We start from the raw sequence: 15,985 nt of genomic DNA, 5'->3' as shown, positions 1-15,985 counted from the left end.
GACACCCTTAGCAAACAACGGTAACGCTATTTTTTACGGTACTCGTACCTTGATCACCCAAATAGCGTTGAAGCTGCAGCGTATAAACGTTATGGGGGCTGATTTATCGTTGTGACCAACGGTACGTGTTTTGGCCAAATATTGCATAGTCCGTACGCATTTCACCTTGTATCGCGTATATGGTGACAAAAATGGTTGTACGGCGCGAAATCAAAGCTACTCTCGTGGCAACAGCGTACTAAAAATAGCGTGCATCTTGCTAAAGGTCGAACCCAAATCACGGTATTTTCCCCCTTACGATAATACCGTTACACCATAACGTTTTTTGCTAAGGGTGTCTAATAGACACCATAACGTTTTTTGCTAAGGGTGTCTATTAGACACCCTTAGCAAACAACGGTAACGCTATTTTTTACGGTACTCGTACCTTGATCACCCAAATAGCGTTGAAGCTGCAGCGTATAAACGTTACGGGGGCTGATTTATCGTTATGACCAACGGTACGTGTTTTGGCCAAATATTGCATAGTCCGTACGCATTTCACCTTGTATCGCGTATATGGTGACAAAAATGGTTGTACCGCGCGAAATCAAAGCTATTCTCGTGGCAACAGCGTACTAAAAATAGCGTGCATCTTGCTAAAGGTCGAACCCAAATCACGGTATTTTCCCCCTTACGATAATACCGTTACAACATAACGTTTTTTGCTAAGGGTGTCTATTATGTCAACATAACGACGTTGGTTACGTCAATAACAACGAGTACGATACGAGTCACCTTGACGAACTACATGTACTAATTTTGTACTTATTAGTACTAGTAGTAACTTTTGTACCTCATTCAGCCTCAGCTCACAGACTAGTCACCATGGTCACAGCTAGCTCAGCTTGGTCAAATCAGCATCAACAGCATAGCACTCTTTCGAGTCTTTTATTTGGCAGAAAGAAACTCACAACTGTAGCTTTGCAAGATGCTCAAGACTGAAGCGTAGTGAAAGGAGGTCGAAGTGGAGGTGATAAGTTGTTCAACTATTCTGTCAAGACACCGCTGTAACAAGGAGGTCAGTTTGGAAAGCTGCACCGACCATTGGTGGTGGACGGACCGTTTGCGGATGTGAGGAAGATTCAGCTTTGACTAGGGCCAGTAGGGGACATGTGAGTGGATTACCTTTTCGTATATCACTTTGCTCTCTTGTTCAAGTTACATGACTGTAGTTAGTTGTCTCTCCTTTCCCCGATATCGTACACAACGAACCAGGCTTTTGGATTCCCACTGGAGACCTCTTCCTTCTTTCTTCCTTGCAGTGGTTATTTATCTGCCTGCAGACAGTGTACGCTTTGTTGAAATTGCCACGTTCGCTCGGCTCGTGTTGCGGAACGTTGTGAAATCTTGAGAAATGGCTAGAATGAGCATACTAGTATTCGAATACAGTATTCCTACAGGGCACATGCAACCAAGGAGCTTGATTCGACAAGCGGCAACTATGTTCACTTATACCAAGAGTATATATTGGGAATCCAAAAGCCTGGGGTTATAATTATACTCTTGCATACTAGTAGTACTGCGTCGCTGCGTGTACTGTCGAACTGTCTTGTACTTTTGTACGCGGAACAAATTGTTTCTCCCATTCCAGGCTAGTCAGGCTTCAACAAGTGTCCAAGTGCTCGACAATTAATTTGAGTGCACCAAATAACAGCACTGCTAATTCCGTAGTGTTGATTCTGACCAAGGGCTTGCAAGGATCTTATTTTCAGGGCTTGCAAGGATCTTATTTTCAGGGCACTCGATGTGGATAGCATTTTTTTTCTCTCGACCTGGTAGTGGTACTGTACCCATATCCGCCATCGTATTGAACTCATCCTGATTCGTGACCGTGAGAAGTAGACTACGCTATGATCACAAAAATGTTGTACAAATTCATTACAGTTACGCTGCTGCATGTTCATGTAACGATGTTGCATCGTTGGTAGGTCTACTGAGAATCAGCACACTTGTATCATGTACCGGTACGTATCAAAATGCGAATGCACCTGTAGCTGTTGGCTGCCAGTTTGAGTGACGCGAGCTTGATTTGCTGATGCTAAAGGGGAGAAACAACAATACATGTTTTTGCTTCTACTTGATTGCATGGATTTGCGTCTTTGCATGTGAGGGTATAGATTGCGGAACTATTTTCACCGCCTCCAATCTACCACATGTTTTGTTGTGTGAACATGTGTTGAAACGCCTATTTGAAGTTTTGGCTACCCAACACGGCTACAGACAGTAGTTTTTGTACAGCTGTGACCAGATGTAATTAGCATCCTTTTTCCAAAACTACTGCCTCTGACACTTCCTATCAAGGTTACGGAGTAGAGATTTCCTCAGATAATGTTTCAACGGGGTGCAGCTGAACATGAATGTGTGTACAGTAAAGCCTGTAACTAACGACCACCCCTTGGTGCCAGACGATGCGGTCTTTAGTGGCAGGTGGTCCTTAGTTAGAGGTTTGCACCGCAAAACCATAATATAAATGAATGTGAGACCGTCCGTCCGTCCGTGCCTGGCAAAGTGGTCTGTAGTACATGTACCAGGCTGTTTGCTGGTCACGGTGGTCTTTACTTACAGGTTTTACTGTACGTGCGTGTGTGTGCATGTGAGGGGGGGGGGGGGGGGGTATGGTGTGGTTGGGTGTGAGGGTGTGAAGGGGGGGGGGGGGGGGTACGGTGTGGCTGGGTGTGCAGTTGTATTGAGTGATAATGTGAGCGACTGTACGCATGCAGTTAGCCAAGCAGCTGATCCGTCATTTCATCATTAGGAGTCAGCTAGGTTTCAGTTATAGGAGTACCTACTGTAAGTGAACAGCTATTCGCCGCGTATTTATTTATTTCCGGCTATTTCCGGCCTGGGCGCTTTTTGGCCGAAAACTTGTTGCGGCCGAAATGTTGCTTTGCAAGGTTCAGTGTGACAGTGCATACAGGCAGCAGCAGTACAGGCCGAAAATATTGCGGCGGAAATGTGTTTTAGCCCTTGGAGGCAGAAATTTGAATGGGCCGAAAATTTGTCGACTTACAGTCCATTTCAAAACTATAGACGCGTAGGGGTTTTGAAATATTTCAAATTTGGCTGGACCTTTTTGAGAATAGCTTTCGGAATATTGCTCAGGACCGCTCCACAATTACTCTCATATAGTTTCTAAACGATTGGATAACAGACGCCCAATTTGGAAAAAATTATGCACAAAGTGATCACAGATTTTATGTGGTATAGATGCTGGCATAACGGTTTTTGCCTAGGTACGCGTCTATAGTTTTGAAATGGACTGTAGACAGGTTTCACTGTAATTGACATGCAGTATCAAGTTCACGTACCAGTACAGGTAGAAGACTGAGCAACACATGTAGAGTACGAAGGCTCCCTATCCCCCCCCCCCCCCCCTCTCGTGTGCACACACCTAGCCCGCCGTCTAAGGCCCTCTTCAGACTAGGTACAAACCAGCCTATAAGTCACATTTATATAGAAGTTTCCAAGACAACAACAAGAATCTGGCGGGAAGCCTAAAAAGCTGCCCAATCCTTTCAGGCAGGGTGCCAACCCTTGTACAAGGCAACTTTCCTGCATTTATCGTACTTTCACCAGGCAGTTGTACGAACTTCGTACCCGGGTACGACTGTCCGCTGCTTTCACACATCCCAGGCCCCTTGCGCAATTTCGTAGGGTCAAAGGTTGCCTGTATATTGCATGTAAAATGTGTAGTCTGAATGCAGGCATGGAAAAATGTTGCCTTTTAGGTTTTATGTGATTTTGTACTGGATTTTCTATGTACGTAGTCTGATGAGGGCCTTAACGCCGTTGCTGCACATTATCGTGTCTCCACGGAGCTATAACGCGGTCCCAATACGATGGTGTGTCTCCAGATGAGAGTCCTCCGACTCGGTAGAGTGCTCAATAATCATTCGAGTTGAGGTGCCGTACACACGGCACAGAGCACCACGCATCATTCGTTGTAGCTATCAGTTTCATGCCCATAGGCAATCCTAGGACAACTGATGTATGTCTCCCGTCTCCACTGAACTCAGGATTGGACTGTGTTTGTGTTGGCCGCGCGCTTTGTTTTCTGATTCATTTTGCGTTGCAGATTGCCACTAGGCAGCAGTCCGTCGCTGACAGCGCTCAGGTATGGAGCCAGTGCCGGTGCCGCACATGCCGGAGACGGCGAGGGCAAGTGGAAAGACGACGGACAATGACACCGCCGCCGTCGGTACGTCGGATGCCGACAACACCACCACCAGTGCGGCGGCCCCGGCCCATTCTTCCAGTGAACGCAGGCCCAGCTTGACCACCGCAGTGGCGAGCGCCTCCTCGACGGGCTGCGTCGTCGCTAGCAACTCGCCACCGCAGTCTAGCCAGCAACTGCAGCGGCGGCAGTCCCGCGGCAGCACTCACCGCCGTGCCAAGTCGGACCCGATCAGCGACGCTGACAAGATCTCGATCCGCTCTGGTGAGGTCGGCGGGGACACGGTGGCGATGGACGACCTGCTCGTTCCTGCGGGCGCCAGCGCTAGCGATTCCGACTACAGCGGTCGGCCGCTGTCCATTCCGGCAACAGCCGGCGGTAGCGACGACGACCTCGTGCAGATCGGAGACGGCGCGTTCGTCAGCCGACGTGTGTACGACCTGAGCCGAGCCGCGGCCGTGTCCAACGACCGGAGTATGGCGGCCATCCCGGGCATGTCCAAGCTGCTCAACTTTGCCGGCCGCCTGCCCAACCTGCCCACGCGCCATCGCAGCGACAACAACAGCACCACCAGCAGCAGCGGAGGTGGCACTGGCAGTAACAGTGGCGGTGGTAGCACTCGTCGACTGAGCTCCGCGATGAGCTCCTTGGTGGACGACATCCCGGGACGGCGCAGCAATGTCCTCTCCAAGCTCTCGGGCGGTTTATTTGGCCGGCCGAACGGGAGCAACATGGAGAGCGCCGCGGATGCCTACACGCTTTCAAACAATGGCCTCGAGCAGGAGAGCGCTGGAGACGGCGTCGAATTGACCGAAAGCGATGCTGCGGTTGTCCGGGGCTCGGTAATGCGCCCACGTTCTATTAGCGCCAGTGCCAGCGTACCTCGCTCCACGCTGATGTCGTCACCCGTCTCCCCCTCCACTGCTCCCGACGGCGTGTTCCCGGCGGTGGACAGCGTTCCCGCCGCCGCGCCCGTCATGTACACGCATTCCATATCCGTGCCGGCTGTTGCCAGTTGTGGCGTCGACACCGGCAGTTGTGTCGTCTCCTCCGGCTCTCCGTCCGCAGCGGGCGAAGTCGCTTTGGCCGGCGATTTCTCCAATGACCTGGATGGCATGCTAGACGTCAGCGACGACGAAGACGTTGACCTCGACTGTCCGTGCACGGTTGCTCCTGCCGAGACCGTTCTCCAGTCAAAGTCCGACTCCAGCCTGTCCACCGGGGGCGCGAGAAGCAAGCTCACCGAGCACCTGGTGCGGCACCGTTCTTACGACGACATTCCCCAGTCATCTGCCGCCGCTGCTGCTGCAGCGGAATGCGGCGAATCTCCGGATGCTGCTGGAGCCGGCGCCGCCATGATCTGTGCGGTTGAGCGCACGCCCAGCGGAAAGTCCCTGCAGCATCGCTCTCACGCTGAGCGCGTGGCACTAACTGCCACGCAGCCATTCCGCCGAGTCCTCAAGCAGCTGATGAAGCGTAGCAACTCGGACGGCGTCAGTCCGCCGAAACTACCCCAGTCTCACGGCCAGGTGACCGCGCATGAAGCAACAACACCGGGTGATACCTCGGCGGTCATTGGCTCACAGGAAGCCCTGGCGTTCAGTGACTCCGAAAGCCGGATGCCCTCCGGGACATCGCCTCGCAAAGCAGTTGCCTCCGTTTCGTCGTCGAAGCTGCCTCCTCACTCGGCACCGGTTAGCCATCGACGCTCGACAAGCTTCAGTGGACGCCTGCCGTTCCTGGCAAACGGCCGTGGGCCCGCCGAGCTCAGTATCCGCGACCTGGTCGATTCGGGCTGCAGCATCACGGCAAGCGCAACCAACAGCGACTCTGGAATGTCGATCGAGCGGGAGTTCTCGTCGCTGACTATTCGCTCGTCGTCGTCTGATCACCATGGTGATTCGATCGCCGCCGCAGTGTCGAGTGATTTGTCGCCCGCTCGCATGCCCGTCACCGTAACGGGTGCCACGCCACCGAGCAGTTCGAAGTCCAGCATCGAAAGTAGCCCGCACCACATGCCACACACGGGACAGCAGCGGCGGCATTGTATCCTACAGCAGCGGCATACGGTCGTCACGTTCGGGCCCGTCACCACGGCCGCCACCAGCAGCAGCGAATCCTCGCCGATCCCGGCCACTGGTGGCAGCAGCAGCACGGATCGCCCGACACCAGTGCCGACAGCAGTAGACGAGTTGACATCGCAGCAGCGCGTGACGGCGGTGGAGTGCTCCGAAACGGACGCGTTCGAGTCCAGGACGGAGCGCAACGCCAACGGCTGCAATGGCGTGCGCTTACGCCGACACGGCAGCAATGCCTCGCAAGCGTCGGTCCGATCAAGGCGATCCTCCGCCGGCAGCCTAGACGGAAAGTCTCAGCCGAGGACGCAATCCAGAGCTCAGCAGGCAACGTTCTTCTCGTCCGCAACACCGGCTATTACCAGTCTCTGGCGACCTGTGTGTAAGTCTCGTCCTCCTCCCACTCTGTGCACGTGCATGTGTGCATTAAACACTCTGCGTTTTTACTTTATAGAAAAAAAGGACCAAGGAACTACAAGTTACGCTATAATGTCCACTAACACCAGTTACTAAACAATCAGCTCATGCGATAACACTGCACGACACTGAGCGTACTAGAAGCGTAACTTGCAGTTCCTTGGTCCTTTTTTATTTTCTATAAATTAATCCTGGCTCTCCATCTGAGTCCATTCTTTCTTACTTTGATGGTCAGTCTCTCATCTTGGGGTGCCGCTCCTCTGTCAGACCAAGCCTTGGTAAGCAACAATTATTATGACCCTGGGGAGTTCTCTGCTCTTGGTGTTTTGTGCAGTTGTTGCACACACGGGGAGTTATGTGCTCTTTGTGTTATATTCAGTTGTTGCACACGCTGGGGAGTTATGTGCAGTTGTCGCACCCCATGGGGAGTTCTCTGCTCTTGGTGTGATGTGCAGTTGTTGCACACCCTGGGGAGTTCTCTGCTCTTGGTGCTATGTGCAGCTGTCGCACCCCATGGGGAGTTCTCTGCTCTTGGTGTGATGTGCAGTTGTTGCACACCCTGGGGAGTTCTCTGCTCTTGGCGTTACGTGCAGTTGTTGCACACCCTGGGGAGTTTTCTCCTCTGGGCCAGACCCCCTGGAAAGGGCAGGCTGCCGCATGGCATGTCCGATGATCCGACGGTGGTGACCTGCACACGAACTTGCTAAGCCGGCCCTTGCGCACTGTCCCGTTCGAGAAGGTGCGGGATGGCCGCCTCATACAGTCGGTGTCAAAAATCCCAACTTGAAAACACCGAGGTTGCCCGGCCTGGTCACGTGGCTTAGCAGTTCTTGGCCCCGTTTCGCACCAAACGAGGCTGTAGCCTCAAATAATTTGTTTAAGGCACCGACGGTAATGCTTTCTGCCCTCTAATCTCCAGCCTGGTCACAACGATGCTAAAACACCGACAGTAATGTTCATTTCCGGCCAAGTATCCGGACCACCTGAAATTCTGGTGCTGCTGCCCTGTTCTACTGTAAAGGCAGAAAATTTCGTCGGTCAATAATTTCGTCCAACTCCAAAGAAAAGGAGTTCGTCCGGTTGAAAATTTTGTCCACGGGTCATAAGAGTGTATAGAAAAGCTGGGCAAATCGACATTAGTCCTACATTTAGGGTGCGTTCTTAAATCCTCTCGGAAAAGTTGGAGACTCTCCGAAAAGTTCGAGAGCTGTTCTTATATCCTCCCCGACTTTTAGGAGGCTCTCCGAAGCTCTCCAAGCTTCAGAGGTGGTTGAAACTTGGAGATTCCCGCGGTTTGGGATCAGCGCATGCGAACTACGGCTAAAAGCCACGTGTTCATCATGAGTGTACGCATTTCCCTTTTCGCATACGCACATACATTCATCACTCAAGATCGCGGCCCCTTTGGCGCTTCACTTTGCTTGACATGTGCAAAATATCTCCGAATTCTTCGAGACCCGTTCTTGAGTAATCCCAGTTTCTTCGACTTCTCTTTTCTTCTTCTTCTAGAAGCTAGAGAATATAAGAACGCACCCTAAATTTAGTCCAAAAGCTCCTTGGACGAAAAAGACGAAATTAAATTCCAGACGAATATTTCTGCTTGTACTGTACTTGCATGATTGTGCTCTCAGCCTGTACAATGTCATGTGCCTCGTCATGTACCATCGTGGACATGGAAATCCGGTCGATTGACGCGGGGCCGGCGCCCTCAGTGCGCACAGAACGCTGCGTTGGAGTGCCCGTGTTGATCGTATGGGTACTCACGGCTGCATGGCCAGCGCCCTGGGCCGCTCGACGATCGACTGGATTTCCATGTCCACGACAGTACGTACATGTACCGCCAAACACTACTGCCTGGCCCTGGCATATTATAAAGGAAGTCCAGTGCCAAGTACGTGGTGTTACCCTCAACAACATCTTTCTCACCCAGAAAGACTACAGGACTCAGCCCCTCTCTCTCTCTCTAGACTCTGCTACTTGTAGTCTCGCTGTTTCAGGGCAAGCACAGCCATTTGGATACGAAGCGTGGCGTGTACCATCATCGTCTTGTACCATGGCATGTGTACGTATCCGGTCCTTTTGCGCCTGCTCAACAGTCGACTTCCGGCTACTATTTTTTTAGTATGCACACTATGCGATCGCCAACTAGCTGATTGTTCTTCGAAGGCTGGCTTCTGCTCAGGACTGCGCGCGAGACTGACCTTTGTCGTCGCCAGGTAGACCAGGCTATGCTGAGGTAAATCCTGGATAGTGATAAAGGCACTGCAATTTGTAGGTTTTCTTTTTTTCTGTCGCCCCATTCTCGACATGTTTACTGGCGCTGACTTCGTTATGTCGTCTGGATGTCACTACTACTAGTACTACTACTGTAGGCAGTAGATTGTCCTCGGCTCTGGTTCTGCTTTGCGATGCCGACGCCGGACCTCCGAAGCTGAACCGTGCAGTGACAGATTACAGGCCTCTGCGCTTCTACTACTACTAGTACTAGTTCTAGCTGCTGTACCGGTACTGGACGCGTCGCGCCATCTACTTTCGAGGCCTCACCGCTTGGTGCTGTCTTCATGAGTAAAAATTATTCGAAGAATCTAGTTTGTAGACCTACACTTGAACGAGTCTTGGTGTAATGGCAGTTCACAGTAAGTAGTTGTTGACTAGTCGACTACTACTACTATTTTTGTAGTGTGTTCATTTGAGTAAAGTGGAATAAGTACATTATTAATTTTGTAGTGTCAGTTGTTCGAGTGAGCTGGAAGAACGCGCAACGACTACGTAGGTGGCTATGTTTCGCTTCCCTGAACTCTTGTGTCCGATGTTTGTCTTTGCTGGGTTATGTTTGTGCCGAGTGCGAATTGATCGCCTCATGATTTTTATCTACTCAGTTTGAAAATGTCGTCTGCTTCGTGCCTGCTGCGTAAATGTTGAGCTTTTTCTAAGACTGTTTGTTGTATGGACGTTCTTGTTGTTGTGCGATTGTGCGCTGTCTTCCTACCCATGCAGTGCAACTACTAAGCGTCGGCTCGGTGATGCAGGGTGCGCTGGCAGCCTTGTTTAGTTGGTAAGGGGTTTGCTTGGTCGCGTTGTGTTTGCTGTTTGCTTGGTGTGTGTGTGTGTGTGTGTGTGTGTGTGTGTGTGTGTGTGTGTGTGTGTGTGTGTGTGTTTGGGACAAGCCGTATCGAACCGTTTGGACGTGGTTCTGATTTTGAGTAGTATAGTGCATCTCTGATAAGATGTACATCTACCCCCTATGCCATGGGCCACAGGAAAGTCAGTGTACTTAGTGTCTGACATCGTCCCTACATCCCCTGTGTCTTGTTTTGTGTTTGTCCCGCATGTCTATTGGTAGGAGGGCTGTGTTCTTAGTAAAAAAATGAGGTGCAAAGTACTTCCTATCCCTAGCCACTACAGTATGGATCGATGTCCGTACTAAGCAGGTGTGTGTCTGGTCAGAGTATGTACAATGATGCAGGCGGCTAGCTGTCCTCCTTGCCGCCGACATGACTGCGGCGATAGTGTAATGCTTTTTTACATAATGGTGTCTGTGCGTACGTGCTCGTATGCATGTGTGTGTGTGTCTGTGCGTCTGTCTGTCTGTGTACGCGTTTGCAGGGTGACGCGGAAAGGACCGCTGCCTCGTTCAGCTGTGCTTGCTGTTATGTAAGTCACTTGGATTGTGCGTCGATGTTTTATTCGGTTTGATTGGGTGTACATGATAGCAAGAGTACATAACCCCCCCCGGAATGTGCAACGCCTGGTCAAGCTCAGCATAGGGTCTTGGTCGAGCGTAATCGGATCTTTGCGTCATAATACCGTACACATCTGAGGGGAACCCGGGGAGTCGCAGGGACTCCCGGACCAAAAAATAATGGTGCCCTGCCTCGAGACTGGCTGCGACTACGCTCGACCAAAGACCCTATGCAGAGCTGGATCATGCGTTGCACACTTTGGGGGGGGGGGGGGGGGTATGTACTCTTGATGATGACATACATAGTGCGTGTGGTGTGTGGTATGTGGGTGTTCACCAGGGAGACAACACGAGATCATACCGTACTGTTTGCGCACAATAGACACCCTTAGCAAACAACGGTAACGCTATTTTTTTACGGTACTCGTACCTTGATCACCCAAATAGCGTTGAAGCTGCAGCGTCTAAACGTTATGGGGGCTGATTTATCGTTGTGACCAACGGTACGTGTTTTGGCCAAATATTGCATAGTCCGTACGCTTTTCACCTTGTATCGCTTATATGGTGAAAAAATGGTTGTACCGCGCGAAATCAAAGCTATTCTCGTGGCAACAGCGTACTAAGAATAGCGTGCATCTTGCTAAAGGTCGAACCCAAATCACGGTATTTTCCCCCTTACGATAATACCGTTACAACATAACGTTTTTTGCTAAGGGTGTCTATTGAAATCCGTTGACAAGTCAAGCGGCCAAGTAGTGTTGGACTTGCAGGCGCGAGCACTGCTAGTCCAATTATTTCACAGCGTGTACGTGAACTGCAGTGTATGTATACGCTAGAAGCAGTAAGGGCGCCGGCCCTCGTCATCCTATCGGACTTCAATGTTCGCAGGAGTACATGTACCCGGAACAGTGTGCGTGTGTCGACCCCTGGTTTGGAAGTTCTATGTGATCAGTGGTCCATGTGACCAGCGATCACAAGCATACCCTGCTGATCTCAAACACGGCCTAGACATCCCTGGCCTGGTTTCGAAGTTCTGTGTGATCAGTGGTGTATGCAACCAGCGATCACGGCCATGACCTGCCGATCTCCAGCCTGGCCCAGACAAGCGATACCAATAGTATGCTAGTGTGTACACGTCGGCCCTGGCCGAAGGGCGACTGCAACGGGCAGGCCGGGAGCGAAAACCGCGTGGTTTTGCGTTACAGTCGCCCATGCCGTTTCCCCGTGTGCTACGCCTCCCTGGTGTTCAAGGAAGGAGTTGTCACTGAGTATTGTCTTCTTGTGTTGTTGTGATGTATGTGCAGATTCCTAGTGGCATCGGTATGCATGGTACTCAACTGGAGATTGCTGTCCGCCCGTTCACAGCAGTGTCAGGCGTCTTCTCTAGAAACGTAAGGTTGATGTTCCGGTTTGTGTTTTGTACCGTGTCTTTCTTGTCTCTGTTGCCCATTTGAATGTGCCTTAGGCATGTGTAGTTCGTTTACGCTGTGTTTGGAGCTTATGGGACTGGGTGTTTGGCTTTGCTGGTGCGTGCTTCTTACGACTGTTGCTGATGTGTGTGTGTGTGTGTGTGTGTCTCTCTCTCTCTCTCTCTCTCTCTCTCTCTCTCTCTCTCTCTCTCTCTCTCTCTCTCTCTCTCTCTCTCTCTCTCTCTCTCTTCCATCCTATCTATCTTTCTCTCTCTCTCTCCTCCTCCTCCCCTGTGTTCAGTATGTATGCAAGGGTGGAGTCAGTTGAGGACTACCGGCGTCTGTTACTAATGGAAGATGCTCAATACAGGAGACGGATAGAATAGTAAGTTAACATAGTATTGTTATCCAGTTTCCACAGGCAAGGAGAGGGTTGTAATTCTGACTATTGAGATCAGGCATATACTGTGAATGGTGATTTGAATTTTTGGAGTTACATATTTGTCTTGAATTGTATGCCGTGATCTGTTGAGGAGCTTTCTCCCCAAACAAGCTATCGTTTGCTCTCACTGTAATTTTGATCATATTAATTTTTGTGATTCCGTTCCCGGCATTCCAGGGCCACGGGAATTTGTCGAGGTGATGTTTTCATAGATGTGTGCGTGTTTATTTTCTGTTCTCTTTTGCACAGCCTGAAGTCATTACTTCACGAGACTGAGTCGGCTCTGAAAGAAGTGAGTGACAGTGTGTTCTGTGGCTCCTGACTCGGCGCGGCTCCGGACATTTGTCGTACAGGCCTCACGTGATACTGAAACGTCCGTATTTAAAGGGGAAGTGCATCGATTTTTCGAGTATGGTCCAGAAGAAAGACAATTTGATATCGGTTCGAATGGCATATCTTTCGCTTCCATACGATAAGCCAAACTTGCCAAATCGCCAATTGTATACTCACGTTGCCATAGCGACCAGCGCAGTGATGACGTACGAAAGGCTTAGCTCCACCACAGAGAAGGTCGATCACTGCAGAATTTGGTCATTTTCAATTGGTTTATTGTATTCACGAAGTGAAAGAAGGGCTGTGTTCAATGCTGTAAGTGCAGTGAACTGTTTGTTAGTAGTCCTCTCGGTTGTGTACTGGGACGTGACACCGACAGGAGAAAGCTGGAGCGCGGAGACACCAGCAGACAAGCGAAAATAGTGACGAACAAAATGCTGAAATCTTGGTTGGGACAAATCAGACGTTCAGCATTTTCCCCAACCAAGGACCATGCCGTTTGCTCTTTCCACTTCCTGAAGGTGAATGTGATGCTTCCTGGCGACTCTCCTATCTCTCGTAACATCTTCTGAAGCCAGGTGAGACGACGGGTGGTGGAGATTGACGAATGAAATAATGTCGTAGGTTTGAAAGTTTGCTGAAAATGTCTCAGGAGAGACGGCGAATTCCAAGCATCTTGTCCTGGAGGAAACCATTTCGTAGGCACAGTCAGCCTTGGGAAATACATGAGAAGGGCGACAAATAGTTCACGGCACTAACAGCATTGAACACAGCACTTCTTTCACATCGTGAATACAATAAGATAATTGAAAATGACCAATTTATGCAGTGATCGACCTTCTCCTGTGGAGGAGCTAAGCCTTTCGTACGTCATCACTCCGCTGGTCGCTATGGCAACGTGAGCATACAATTGGCGATTTGGCAAGTTTGGCTTATCGTATGGAAGCAAGAGATATGCCATTCGAACCGATATCAAATTGTCTTTCTTCTGGACCCTACTCGAAAAATCGATGCACTTCCCCTTTAATAGGCAGGGAGCCCGACGGTACACAGTTGTACTGCACATACGCAAGCTGGGGTGATGCGCGACAGATCGTCTTGCGCTACACCGCTGTGCGTATCAGGGAGTCAAGAAATATCGTGAAATATCAACTCCATAGTGCGATTCAGGGAGTCAAGAAATATCGTGAAATATCAACTCCATAGTGCGATTCAGGGAGTCAAGAAATATCGTGAAATATCAACTACATAGTGCGATTCAGGGAGTCAAGAAATATCGAGTCCCTGCAGCGAATCAAACTGCATGAATGACTACAGGCACAGTCGTATCATTACCAGTAATGGCACACTTTTAGAAAAAATGAGAAAGTGTGCAAATTGACTGACTCCTAACCCGCTGAAATGTAGTAATATGTGACATCTACTCCGATGGCAACAGGCGTATGTTCTCCTGAGTTCACTAAATTTGTTCTGCTTCTTGTGCTCGCTGCTTCTTCGAAGTGGCCTAAAGCCCTTATCCCAGTACATGTAGTCGCTACTTGCATTAAAGGCACCTGAAGTGGGGCGCGGCTCGAACCCACCACCCTGACATCAAGGCATAGTTGGTTGGTAAATGTTTATCTTTCCAAAACGAAGGGGTAATGCTGCCATTTTGGCAGGCTGGCAGGCAGGCAGGCTTTTCCATGTCTCGGTGCTCAACGACAGCGTGTCTTATTCTTGTTGTTGCTACTGCTTGCTCTAGGTCCGCTACAGTCTGGACCAGACGTCTCGCCTGTCCTCGGCCGACAAGACGGGGAGCGGTGATGCTGAGCAGCGCGGTGTATCTGGCGCCTGTCAGTGCGATGGCGAATCTGGCTCTGTTCCTCTAGCTGACCGACTGCAGTCTCGCTACACCTCTCACCGCCGACAAGGAGCAGAAGGGCCGTCTGTGACCCCACGGGCATTGCCGGGCGACACGGCATCAGCTGACGGTACACGTGCGGCGGGTTTGCCGTCATCAGCGATAAAGTCACAGCAAGCCAATGCAACCCCCGTATCCTAACCTGAACTGCTCTATCTGCAGAAGCATGCGACACATGTCATGCTCCAGTCAGATGGTGTCATTATGATGTCATGATCTGCTCCAATGACATCATAGTGTTACACTGTGGGTGCTGTGCTCTGGCCAGGCTTTGTCTGGACACACGTAACCGCGGCGTGTAGGTATTGATCGTGCTGTTAGCGGAGTCCTACAGTGATACCGCCGACTTGAGCCTGTTGTGATGGGTAGGTACCACCTCGCGTACCTCCACAGCGCGCAGCGCCCCGACCAGAGTGTTGTGCTGCAGCTGCGTCTCTAGCTCAGTTGGAACCCAGGGTGTGGGTGTGCTGCCATGTTTCCTACACTCATCGGCGTACTACCCGGCATGGCCGACGTGCCCCGTTTGGTTATGTGTGCGTGGCACGGGGCAACATCTGCTGGCCCACGTCTGATGGCAATGTCAGTGGGTGCTGCTGATCTGGCCGAGTCCGTTACAACCACTGGTATTTGTTGGTCTTCAGCGACCGACGGTGGCCTCCGTGTCATGTGTTTGTTTGGGGATACTGTTCCGTTCCTGCTCTACCTCTGCTGCTAACAATGTGCTGTGCGAAGCTGACCTCTGTCTGTCGCTCATCGTTGTTCCTCGCACGTTTTTGTCGTCCTCTCTAGAAGTTCTCTACCTCTGCTGCTAACAATGTGCTGTGCGAAGCTGACCTCTGTCCGTCGCTCATCGTTGTTCCTCGCACGTTTTTGTGTCCTCTTTAGAAGTTCCAGCCGAACGTTAATGTTTTCGTTTTTGTCTACTCTTGTTTTTATTTTCTAAATATTCTCTCAATGACGGCCGGCATGACGACGTGCTGAATGATCCCAGCAACCCGTTCTGTTTTTAATGCGGCGTCTCTCTGCAAGTTCTCTCCGTTGCCACTTGCTGGTTTGGTGTGCCGTGGAGTGACAGGAGCGCAATGCCCCCCCCCCCCCCATGCACTACTACTATCCGTCCTAAGTTAATTTGATGAGCACGTCCCCGTACTGGCAGAGCCCCGTACCGACCTCCGCGCACCCAGCTCTCGCCCTTAATCTGGACTTGATGCCTTTTTATCTTTTATCCTCAATTTGACTGCTGGCTCTGGTAGCTTCTGGCAGCTCACTTCCAGTTTATTCTACTCTCCGTTTTAAACCATCTGAATTTATGTTTATTTCCGCCAAACCCTGGCCGTGAATGGTCTTCGGTGTTGAGAGACTGTTTGACTACGACAGTATCTTCGACTCTCACTCAGATATATATACATGACTCATGTATGTTGTCAGTTTTCTGTTTTTTTTCAAGATTCAAGAGCCATACGAATAATTCAATATTCCGTATTTTTATGACTGCCGGTTGTGTGTATCAC

General features: G+C 50.6%; 1 protein-coding gene across 1 annotated transcript; it reads left to right on the top strand.

Moving 5' to 3' along the window:
• Nucleotides 1–953: 953 nt before the first annotated feature.
• LOC135826850 (uncharacterized) lies at nt 954–15,962 on the top strand. Its single transcript, XM_065339454.1, has 8 exons — nt 954–1,154; nt 4,118–6,673; nt 9,706–9,763; nt 10,315–10,362; nt 11,695–11,781; nt 12,101–12,184; nt 12,491–12,533; nt 14,316–15,962. Exons 2-8 carry the CDS (start codon nt 4,159–4,161, stop codon nt 14,613–14,615), a joined length of 3,135 nt encoding a protein of 1,044 aa, XP_065195526.1. The 5' UTR covers nt 954–1,154; nt 4,118–4,158; the 3' UTR covers nt 14,616–15,962.
• The last annotated feature ends 23 nt before the right edge of the window (nt 15,963–15,985 follow it).

This window comes from Sycon ciliatum, chromosome 10 (genome assembly GCF_964019385.1).
Source record: "Sycon ciliatum chromosome 10, ocSycCili1.1, whole genome shotgun sequence".
Classification (NCBI taxonomy): Eukaryota; Metazoa; Porifera; class Calcarea; order Leucosolenida; family Sycettidae; genus Sycon; species Sycon ciliatum.
The sequence above is the reverse complement of the archived record's forward strand: the minus strand, read 5'-3'. Positions and strand labels throughout refer to the sequence as shown.

Excerpts from the sequence above, each read along its gene's own strand:
- LOC135826850 (XM_065339454.1), top strand. The coding sequence starts at position 4,159 with ATGGAGCCAGTGCCGGTGCCGCACATGCCGGAGACGGCGAGGGCAAGT. Across the intron at positions 11,782-12,100 it reads CAGGCGTCTTCTCTAGAAAC|TATGTATGCAAGGGTGGAGT; the intron begins GTAAGGTTGATG and ends CCCTGTGTTCAG. Across the intron at positions 12,534-14,315 it reads CTGAGTCGGCTCTGAAAGAA|GTCCGCTACAGTCTGGACCA; the intron begins GTGAGTGACAGT and ends TGCTTGCTCTAG.